The 11,690-nt window shown below is 33.7% G+C and overlaps 1 protein-coding gene across 1 annotated transcript; it reads left to right on the forward strand.

Annotated features, from left to right (window-relative positions):
• Positions 1 to 1,151: 1,151 nt before the first annotated feature.
• On the forward strand, positions 1,152 to 7,328 carry LOC141592844 (uncharacterized). The gene is made up of 5 exons (XM_074413707.1): positions 1,152 to 1,379; positions 2,454 to 2,713; positions 3,839 to 4,485; positions 5,725 to 6,240; positions 6,962 to 7,328. The coding sequence occupies exons 2-5, from the start codon at positions 2,473 to 2,475 to the stop codon at positions 7,106 to 7,108; spliced, it is 1,551 nt and encodes a 516-aa protein (XP_074269808.1). The 5' UTR covers positions 1,152 to 1,379; positions 2,454 to 2,472; the 3' UTR covers positions 7,109 to 7,328.
• Positions 7,329 to 11,690: the final 4,362 nt, after the last annotated feature.

Consider the following 11,690-nt stretch of genomic DNA (forward strand, 5'->3'; position numbering starts at 1 on the left):
ATAAATGAAAATAATACTATGAAATAATTTTATACATTCCGAATAATTTGATAAAACTATATTTATACATATGCAATAAATTTACTGACAACGAGTCCAAAGCGATAATAGCCCAAGCTTTACAATTTGATTTTATTTGTATACAGGTTATTAATTTTATTTTAACAATTCGAAATTTTATGATATATACGGCATCTTTGAATTTGTTAGTTAAAAATAAGAAATATATAATCATCAAAACAAAATACGAAGTATTATTTATCGATCCATGTAATTCATTGTATATGGGCTTATTAGCACACACTAATTTCACCAATAAATCAAATAAGCTTCGACATTCTGATGTTACACTAAGTTGTGTTAAAGTAGATTATTAAATTATATTTCTTTATTCGGGATGTAAAGTTTTTTATGTATGCAAATTTTATTTACAATAGTATATTACAATTGCATTTGAACACGTATTTGAAATAAGTGTAAACATTAACTATGTAGATCGCTGATTTAGACCAACTAGATAATTACAACAGAAATGCAAAAAAAAAAAACAATTCATCCAAAATCATTAATACCGGCCCAAATACATACCCTTGCAATTTTACACGGGTTTAAAACTAGTATTTATATAATTACTAATAATTAACATGTTTTAAGGATTTGCTACACCATCTACATAAAGTTTTATTCTTTGTCTCACATGATCATTAACCTTTTTATTGTTTAGTGCTTAGTGCGTGTCTCAGAATTAACAACTAAATCAACTTAAAATGAAAATATTCTCTTTTTTTTTTTTTCTTGACTACAAAATGTACAAGATAATAATAAAATCTATCCTCTCCCGCTTATTTGTTTATCTTTGATGTTAACATAAAGACCAAGAAAAGAGAAGAGATCAATTATTGGATGATAAGTGGACCAAATTGAGTGTGGATGATCAATTGCTCATTAAAGTCATCCCAAAATAGAAAGATAAATAATTGACCGAGACAATAGTTAACCAAATGACCGAAATGGAAGTAGTTTTTAGGATAATAAGTTTCACATCGATGCATAGAATTGTCGTGCAAGCAAAAGAGGATCTATCTTACACAACAAACTTATTTTTTGTGCAAATGCACTATATATATGTAGCTTTCCAGACCAAATTATTTATCAAAGCTATCTTACGAAGAAAAACAAAAATATAATCGAATAAATTTTTTCTTTTGTTTGTTCGTTTGGTTTCTGTATGAGCCTCTCATCCGTATCAACCATTGGTAAAGAGGTGGAAATAAGCTTACAATGCTCAATTAATTCTGAAATTTAGCTTAGCTAATTTTTTTCGAACTTTAAGCTTGATCAAAGCTTCTCCTTATCCCAAGTAACATTGAAAAAATTAGGTTCGTTCTTTTTTTATTTTAACTTATTTTAGTAACCTACAACTTCATATTTATTCTATTCTATGTATATTTTCATGACTTAATTTTGAAAAATGAAATATAAATATAAAATTGAATATAATAAACAAAAATGACAAGTTTTTCTTTTTCTCTATACGACCCCAAATTTCAATTTACTAGATAAAAATTGACGAGTTTAAACCAGAACCAACCTTATTAACTTTCAACTCAAACTCAAATTCATTTTAAATCCTATTTTAAATCAACTCAATTTCACCCTAACTAAAACAATTCAGGTATAGCCATATAATTAGTTAATCATCAACTCAATTTCACCCTAACTAAAACAATTCAACTCCGTATAATTTATTGACGACAGTCAAATACTCATGACTTTGGACTGATTTCAATACATCATCATTGGTCACCACATCCTCTACCCATGCATATGTCTTTCTGCCACTTGTAATTTAATTAGTTAATCCAAACACAAAAAAGTGTTCTTTAGCAACTACTGGTGTGTGATGCGGATAAAAAGTGACCACTTTATGATAAATAATGATCATTTTATGTTAAAAAATGACCAGTTATAAAAATGATAATTTTATAATAATAATAATAAGAAGAAGAAGAAATATCATTTTTTTTTATCATAAACTAGTTACTTTTTAAGTGATCGCACTATACAACTGTCGTAATAATATAATTTGTGCATATAGTAGAAGGATTTAATAGACCATCTACATAAAGTTTATTCTTTCCCCTTTGCTACACCATCTCCCTTTTGTATTGTTAGGTGACTCATAGTTACTTCCACCTAAACCACCTTAATAAAAATGTAAACTTACATTCCCTTTTATTTGCTCAAGGAACATTATAAGATCACCACAAAATCTTGTTCTTTTGAGTAAATAACTCTCATATTATTAACACACACATACATTTGCTCTTAAGAAAATATAAGCTCCAGCACCAAAGATAACGACTGCAAGTTCCCTCGTCATTAAAAAAAACATACAAAATCTCTTACATTACAAACTCACATTTAATTTGTTTGTGCAAATTCTTTTTCAGAGTTTACTAAGGAAGACAAATGGGCAAATGCCCTTATCAAAATGGTATGATATTGTTGATTATTTTGGTTTCGACGACGATTTCGAAGGGTTATGCTCAGAACAATGACACAGAGGATTGTGTATCAGCAGTGGGTGATCCAGGGATGCAAAGAGATGGATTAAGAGTAGCTATAGAATCATGGAATCAGTGTAATGAAGTTGGAGAAGAAACTCCTTATTTTGGAAGTCCTAGAGCTGCTGACTGCTTTGATCTTATTGGTTAGTCTTATCTTATTATGCCTTTATTCTTCATTCCATAATTTTGAAAAACTATTTCGTGTCGTTCAGTACCACCTGGTGACGCCTTATCATTGTCCATATTAGTTTGACATGCAATCTAAATTTTATTAAGAGAAACCGAGAATTTAAGTCATTTTTAATTATGTATCGGATAGTATTAAGTTTCAGTAACGTTACTAGAGTATTGAAAAATGAGTTCGTGTCGTTCAGTACCACCTGGCCTGTCACTTGATGACGTCTTATCATTGTCCATATTATCAACGAGTTTGACAAAATAAGAGAAACCGAGAATTTAAGTCAGTTTTAGTTATGTATCGGGTGGTATTAAGTTTCAGTATCGTTAGTTGGTGCAATATCGCTTTTCATAATTTTATCTTATACGGAGTATATCGAATTCCAATAGTGAGATTGTTGGCCGTAAATCAGGGAAGGGAAAGTGGCCAAATATGATTTTGCGTACCCTTTTTCAACAAACACCAACACTTTAAGGAAATAAAATTAATGTATAGTATGGTTTCTAACGAATTTGCTGGCTCTTCATTAAATGTATGTCATCAGTTTTTACGGTGGAAAATATTTTTGTATGATAATTCTAGCTAGATTGTCATTTTTGATAAGATAATATTAGTTGCATGATGATTGTTACTTCACGTATATAAAATTGTTAACGTTTTTACTAAATCTGTATATTTATATCACATACGTTATTATATACGTCATTTTTATTATCGACTCACAAAATAGATACAGAATGAGATAGATACTTGGACATTTCTGACGTTCTAGTATTATAATTAAATTTATGTGTAAGGAACCTAATACATGCATACAATGGTGAAGCGAGGGGAGGCTAGTAGGGGCGCTCGTTCCTGCTGTAAATGAATTTTGACATTTTCAGTTAAATTTTCAAACTTAGCTTTTTTCAACTTTCGCTCATGACATTGTTTGTCGGCCCCTAATTGATGCAAATAATCCTGGTTCCGCCATTGCATGCATAACTATAGATAATTATTGTCCATGACATTCCAACTTTTTTTTTTCCTAATTATCTTCAAATCTCTAAGCGAAATTAATATTAATCATACATTCATACATACATTATAGGTACAAATCCCTACCAAATACAACACAAAGTGACAGAAGAAGACAACAAATTAGGAGTAGGAACACCAATTCCAGGATCAAAATCAGAGACATTCAACAATGTAGATCTTTATGCACCTCAAAAAGAAGTTTATTTAGGTTCAAAATGTCAAGTTCAAGATACACCAAATCCATGGCATTTTTGGATGATCATGCTAAAAAATGGCAATTTTGACACTTATGCACCCATTTGCCCTAAAAATGGTGTTAAAGTCGGTCCATTCGGGCCGGATTCTCGATTTGATTGTTTCGGAAAAGGTTGCATGGGTCACCCTACCATGAACCATAATTACACTAATTTGGTTGATGATAGTACCTTAAGAGGAAGGTTTTTTGGTACATGGGATGTTAATGTTGATTTAAGCAAAATTATTGGAAATATTAATATTAATGGTGATAATAATATTAATAATAATTTTGAGGGAGAAAATTGTTCATTTTATAGTGTTACATGGGAAAAACAAATTGGAAAAGGAAGTTGGATTTTTCATAATGTTCTTAGGACATCTAAGAAGTTTCCTTGGTTGATGCTTTACTTGAGATCGGATGCAATTAAAGGATTTTCTGGTGGTTATCATTATGATACTAGAGGAATGATCAAAACTAAGGTATGTTCTCTAATTATTTTTGGGTTTTTCTAACGTGGGCACATGTTAAGAAGCTAATTAGAGAAGGTTTTATAATACGATTAATAATACGGTTAATTATATATCGATATTATTTATTGTATAAAGTATCTTCTTTTTATCGAGTTTAGCCCTGTTTTTTTGGACTTAATTTTGTTGAAATGAGCTGCTGAACCGAACTTGTATGAGCTTAATTTTTCTGAACTGAACTTATAGAAAAATGGGTATGAACTGAACTAAATTTTTTGTACTGAATTTATATAAGCTGGATTTAATCAATAGGAATTGAACTGAACTTAAAAGGAGTAACTTTATAGCCTAACTATATTATCGTATCTTAATTTTATGATAATTGAGCTAGAATCAATAAAAATGTGATACTCTAAGTATCTCTTTATAAAGAGAAATTTTTGCGTCCTTTCGGAGGACGTCCTCCCTACACTTAAAGGAGGAGCATCAAAATGAGAATTAAATATTATAAAATCGTGCTCCTCCTTTTTTTGTAGGGAGGTCGCAAAAATTTTCCCTTTATAAAATGTGTCGATAAAATGCTTATAGCCGTCATCATCTCTCTATATGTAACTAATGTTAGTGATACCCTTTTTCTAATTTTACGAAAATGGAATTATGGATGTTAGTTTATAAAATGCTTATAAACATCATTTTTTTTTTATATTAAATGTGTCGATATCCTACACGGCATGTATTATACCATAAATAGAAATTAGAATAGAGACTAAAAACATAATATTGGATCCGTGTGTTGGTCCATAATCTAGTTAAATTTGTGACATTTACGGACATTTAGTTTGTGACATAACTGACAATCTGACATATATAAAAGGTTAATTTTACGGCACTTTTTGTTGATAATAATCATCAATTTTGTTCATACGTCAACCTCACTTGGCGTTTAGTTTACTTGTTAGTACTATCTTTCGTTGTTGTATGTAAGATCTCTTGCTTGTCCTAGAGTCTATAACAAGCAAAGGTTGGTCCCATTGTAGCTTTGCTCATCAGTCATCACTATCGCAAATTCACAAATTGTAGAGTAAGACGGTCTTATAGTGTGAGACGGCATATTACTCCGTTTCTAAATGAATTGTCTTTTTACATAATTAGACCATCTCACAGTGTGAGACCGTGCTATATATGCAATAGTTGCTGACTTGCTTCTATTGATTTGTATGTTTAATGTTAGATGTACTTTCGATCATGCAGAACTTAAAATCACCAAATTTCAAGGTAACATTCTCGCTAAACGTAACCAAAGGAGGCGGTCCTAAGACTCAGTTCTACTTAATGGACATGGGAAGTTGTTGGAAGAACAATGGACAACCATGTGACGGTGATGTTACATCAGATGTCACACGTTATAGCGAAATGATCCTTAATCCTGAGGTGGAGTCATGGTGCAATCCTAGTCGATTGGACCAATGTCCACCATATCACACCTTCCCAGACAGTACCATTGTTCATCGAAGCAACACAACTAACTTCCCATATGGTGCGTACCATATGTATTGTGCCCCGGGAAATGCACTTCACTCGGAGATCCCATTTCATGCATGTGATCCCTTTAGCAACCCACAACCTCAAGAAATATTGCAGATTTTGCCTCACCCGGTTTGGGGAGAGTATGGTTACCCTACTATGAAAGGAGAAGGTTGGATTGGTAATCCTAAGACTTGGTTGCTTGATGTTGGACGATTATCCCAAAATCTATACTTTTATCAGGTTCGATTCTATATCTTTTATTACCTTTTTTTCTTTTACTATTACAGTCTTGTTCATATGATAATCAACTAAACTGAGCAAAATTGGAATGAGCTAAGCTGAATTGATTTTTAACATGATTAGATTCTAACTAGTGATACATGGATAAATATGTTCTTTTTTCAGTTTAAACAAAACTAAAATGAAACTATCAGAGTTTATATGTAAGACTGTCGTATGAATCGATCCAACTATTATTGATATGGTCATATGGGTACTTTATATTATCATGCAACAATTCACTAAATGAACGTAGGGTCACAGCAATAACTTGTCGTTGACGTCCAAGTTCAAAGTCTTGGGAAGTACAGGTTCTCTTTAAGATTGGAGAGCATGATTGATGGCGGATTATTTACCTGTCAAAATAAATGTCAAAAAGTTTTGACGATATTTACCGACATTTCACATGTGACAATTGAATGTTGACATGGACCAACATCAATAAAAGATCTTATTTTTTGCATGGAATACAATTGCTTTTTGTTTGTAATTTGGTCTTCTTAAAGATGGTTATATATGTTGGAAGTATAAAACGAATCAAATACCATCCCATAAAAAAATGAGACAGCTGCAGTACGATGTCGTTGGACAAGTTTTAATTAAGTATAGATATCGGGTACCTTAGGAATTTATAGCGGTTTTACACCATTAGTTCTAATAATATTACGCAAACAAAATGCAGGATCCGGGAACTACACCGATCAAAAGAAAGTGGTCATCGATAGATTTGGGCGTTGAGGTGTATAGAGATCCTGATCAAGTAATAGAATGGACCGTCAGTGACTTCGACATTATTGTGCCTGCAGAGTTACCGCCCATGCCCATCTAACAAAAGATCGCTACAAAATTCATTAGTATGGCAAATTTGTGAAGAGGGATACTAGTTGCTAACTGTATAATAATAGCTTGCAACGTATCCTTCTGGACATGGACGGGCTCGTATAATAGGGCGATCTATTAGGTACTCGTAGTAGGAATTTTCATTACATTTAGCTTTGTTGTGCTAAAATCAAGTAATTCATTATATCACATTTTAATTCTTCTACAAATTCCCAATCTTAGCATTCAGTGCTGCTACTGCACCACCTCGACCCAGCGTCTCCATTGACATTCCCACAACTACGCAAACAATCCAAGATCACCCAGACTCTTTTCAAGATGTACATATGCAAGCTTTCCTTCAAGGGGGAATATCGGATGAATGAATTAACTAGGCAGTATTACCGTAAACGGTTTGAACTTAAGCACACAGGATGTGGTGACAATATGTAATAACCCACATATTTTTCCCAGCATATATGAAAATATTACTCTTACGCGACTGTTAGATCCAATGAGCTTTTCCTCACGGAATATATGCAGGAAAAAAGATGTGGCGGAATCCTTGGGAAAAAAATGGACAAATCCAGGACAATGAGAGAGGCAGAGGCACTATTAATTACTTTACATAATTTACACCTTGTCAATAAACTGAACAATTTTAGTTTACTTCCGCTCTTTGGTGATCTCTAGCTATCACGGATCAAGTTTACTGGCTCACTCAGGACATATTTAGGCAGCTCATATTTTGCACCTGCATCAACACAAATGCAGTCTCAGTTGATATTTCCTGGTTTTAACAAACTAAAATAACTTCTTAATAATAATGCGATTAATGAATAAATTCCAAAACGGTAAAAGTACCTTTCTCATCATAGCAAACAGTGAGATCAGCATTTTGCACAATCACGCCAGCACTGTCAATAACTGCCTGAGCAAGGGATAGATCAGCTTCCGAAGCAGCCCGAAGAGCATCCCAAATTTCTGAGAAGAGAACGTTATTAATTTATGTTCTCTTTAGAGTTCTAGCATATTAGAGATCGAGGGCCATGAGGAGAGCATACTAATACTAGTAAACTATGTCGCTTCAAATCGTCACTTTTGGGCTATCTAGGTACGAAGTACGTAACTTTAGACCTAACACACTGACAAGTAGTGACACTTCACCTATAAGAGGTAGCATGACAAAAGTAAAGCAACAAATAGTGTATGAAACATTTGGTATCATCTCCCTATTCTGATTTTAGAACTTCGTTTGAAGATGTGTCTCTGCAACCTTATCCTTGATATATATCTCATTTTAGGGCAGAAACATGTGTCAATGAAGTTGAGTTATGCTGAGCCGCACACTTAGATATGTAACAATGTCAGATAAGTGTCACATTAATAGTATACTCCCTCCGTCCCGGTCAATTGTTGTCCTTTCGTTTTGGCACAAAGATCAAGGAATGAGGAAAAGGCCAATAATTAAATGACAAGTGGAACAAATTGGATGAGAATGATCAAATTACTCATCAAGTTCATTCTTAAAATAGAAAGGACAACAAATGACTGAGACACCCCAAAATGGAAAAGGACAACAAATGACCGGGACAGAGGGAGTATAATATAAGGATCCTTTCCACGTAATGTACTAAGGTGCCAAGTAAGAATTTAATGAGATACGGAAATAGAAGATTAATTATTGCATCTAGTGTTGAGTAGCAACAGCTTTCTTAAACAATCATGTAACATCATGATTGTGTCTAATATTTACAGCATCTGGCAGCACAGCAATTCTCCTAGGACTGTGGATCCTTAAGTTTATATGCAAATATAGGGGGAATTTCTACATATATATAAGATGAAATATGCCCTTTCCTTTTTCAGAGTAACATTACACCTCAGGATTACGAAACAAGTTGTAAGTAATCCATCCATATTCCAAAGTATTCTAGTTACAGTATAATAATAAAACTATTAGGAGATAGGTTCGGTATAACTGTGACTAGGAAACAAGTTGAGATCTCGTAATGTCACCAACAAGTTTCAGTTTTTCAGACCAAAAGCATAGTGTGTTTTAGTGAAAGAGTGAAGTTAAGTCCTCATAGATGTGAACGCATTGATAGCGATCCTAAGAACAGCAAAAGGCTAGTAATGTCATACTGAAATGAGTAACCTCTCTGCATCCAGAACATCAATCAAGAGAGTTTTCAGCCTTAATCTCCATCCAATAGTTCATTTGGTGCCAATGAGAATCCAAATATTCAATTGCTTTACAAATTGAAAATAAGACATCTTCAATAGAGAAATCAACTATGGCTGTTCCACCTCTAATTATCTTGGAATTTGTGATGGAAACAAACAAATAAAACAGAACATTTCCTAGCGCTTCCATTTATAAAAACTTTCAAACTTCCACCCGTGAGAATCATAAAGCACATCCCGATTTCAGAATAGGAATAGGAAGGTTGAAGTAGGTGAGTGTAAGCCAGCCTAGAACCGTGTCGCATCTCGCCTCACACACTAAGTATTCTTCTAGCTAATCACACCAAACGAGATGAGAAGGTTTAACAACTTTAGAGGCAAGAAGGACATTTCAGAAGCAGTAGAGTACCACTCATAGAAGCAAGTACTCCATATCTCTCAAAATATAATAAAGGGATAAAAGATAGGACAATTGAATTCTAGACCCAGTTCTCAGTTTATCACCAAACATGTACAACGTTTGCAGTCAACTAGAATGTGGGAGTCACATAAAATGTCAAAAAACATCTAAAAGATGCACAAAAAGAAAATATTGAGGCTATATTTTTCATATCATCGAGAACACTCTTCCTAGTTTTCATCAGGATTCAAATTTAGTCAGAAAAAAGATTTGGATGCTCTAGTAAATGTGTGCTTAAATGGCTTACAAGTTACAATTCTTTACAAGAGACATGCTGAAAACGAAGTTCCAACACTTCCAAGATAACTTTAAGGGACATTCCGCCCTTAAAGTTAAAAAAGGCCCCCATGACCTTAACCTAGGATTATAAGACTCTCTCAAGAGACACCAGGTGAATTTTTTGGTCTTGAAAACAAAATTACAGATGATAGAAGAAGACTGAGATAAGAGAAGTCAAGTGTTGCACTTTAGTAGCATATGAGTGGAACTCTTAGGGGCCAATGAAACATCTAAAATTTTCAATTTCGAGCATTGAATGGTAAATGGCAAATAAAAAGGTCACCTTTCGTTCCACCATAGTGAGGTGCAGTGTCCCAGAATTCCTCGCGCATCTTGTTCAATTGTGCCCTAGTAATTGCTTCAGAGTGCTTCCATGGCTTGGGCTTACAAATTTTCTTACTGTTACCTGCCCAAGGTAGAAAAGAGCAATAGTATCAAATAATATCAACAATAGTCACCTATACTCCCGAGAAAGGGATTTAGCTAATCACAACAGAACAATATATGAACACTCAAGAGAGGAACGACAAATACATTTCGCGCAACAGCTCCATGAATTCATTAGCAAGTCTAAAGCAAACAAAAGATAGGTGACACCAGTAATGCATTTTACATAGTCAAACTCGATGGTTTTCTGAAAAAAGTTCATTACTGGCACATTTTCTTTTTTTATTTGCCTGCATCTGATTTCCATTAATGACTTATCCAATATCAGTAACTTATTCCTATTACTAAACTTTAGCTTCTCAACTTAAAATTCTCTATAACAGTTGACATGAATTGACAAATTCTGCAGTCTATCAAGCTTTAAAGAACCTTTTTCAAACATCTTATTTTCATTAATCTGCTAACCCCGGTGAACAATACTCAACTACGCTATATAAACATATACATTAACTCCAAATGGAATAGCAGGTGTCCTAGTAGTCGTTGAGACACTTTTACATCTCAAGAGACACAGTATGAGAATCAAGAAAGCTGCATGCATATTCCAAATTTCTGACAATAGGTTCTATGTCCACAGATTGCCACAAAATTTTCGAGATCTAGACTAATCAACAGCTTCCATAAAGCACAATCAATGCCTTGACCACAATCAGAGTGTGATTCCAGACCACGAATAAAGTATTAGAGCATGAGACTGTCCATCTGAAATGCCTTACAAAGACAAGAGATGACAAATAAGTAATAAAACCATCCTTTGTGTACATAGGGTGTATTTGGACTTTGGGTAGCATTTGAGAAGGGGGAGTGAGAGGAGGGAAAGAGAGCGGGAGGTTATCCCTCCAAATTTTTCCTACTCGTATGTTGTAGGGATTCTGAACCTCTGATTGTCCCGGAGGAGGGAAAATGGATCCCTCTATTTCCCTACCTTCCATTCCCCTCCAGCGTTATTTGATATTATCCACCAACTTGAATCTTATCTCACATTTAAAATCATCAGAAGAAACTTTTTATAGCTACATATATCGTCCACCACGAACTCTTCAATGGTCTCAAAGTTTACAGATTCAATGAAGAAAGTCGGGGAATCATTGTAAAGAAACCTAATATTCACAAGCTCCTCAAAATAAAAAAATCATACACCAATAACTCCAGTTAGCCACTCAAATGAATATTTCATACACCATATGACGAAGTTCTGACCCATTTTCCTATATTAAAA

This window comes from Silene latifolia, chromosome 7 (genome assembly GCF_048544455.1).
Source record: "Silene latifolia isolate original U9 population chromosome 7, ASM4854445v1, whole genome shotgun sequence".
Classification (NCBI taxonomy): domain Eukaryota; kingdom Viridiplantae; phylum Streptophyta; class Magnoliopsida; order Caryophyllales; family Caryophyllaceae; genus Silene; species Silene latifolia.

Coding starts and splice junctions, on each gene's coding strand:
- LOC141592844 (XM_074413707.1), top strand. CDS start 2,473: ATGGGCAAATGCCCTTATCAAAATGGTATGATATTGTTGATTATTTTG. Junction 4,486..5,724: donor GAGGAATGATCAAAACTAAG/GTATGTTCTCTA, acceptor TCGATCATGCAG/AACTTAAAATCACCAAATTT. Junction 6,241..6,961: donor AAAATCTATACTTTTATCAG/GTTCGATTCTAT, acceptor AACAAAATGCAG/GATCCGGGAACTACACCGAT.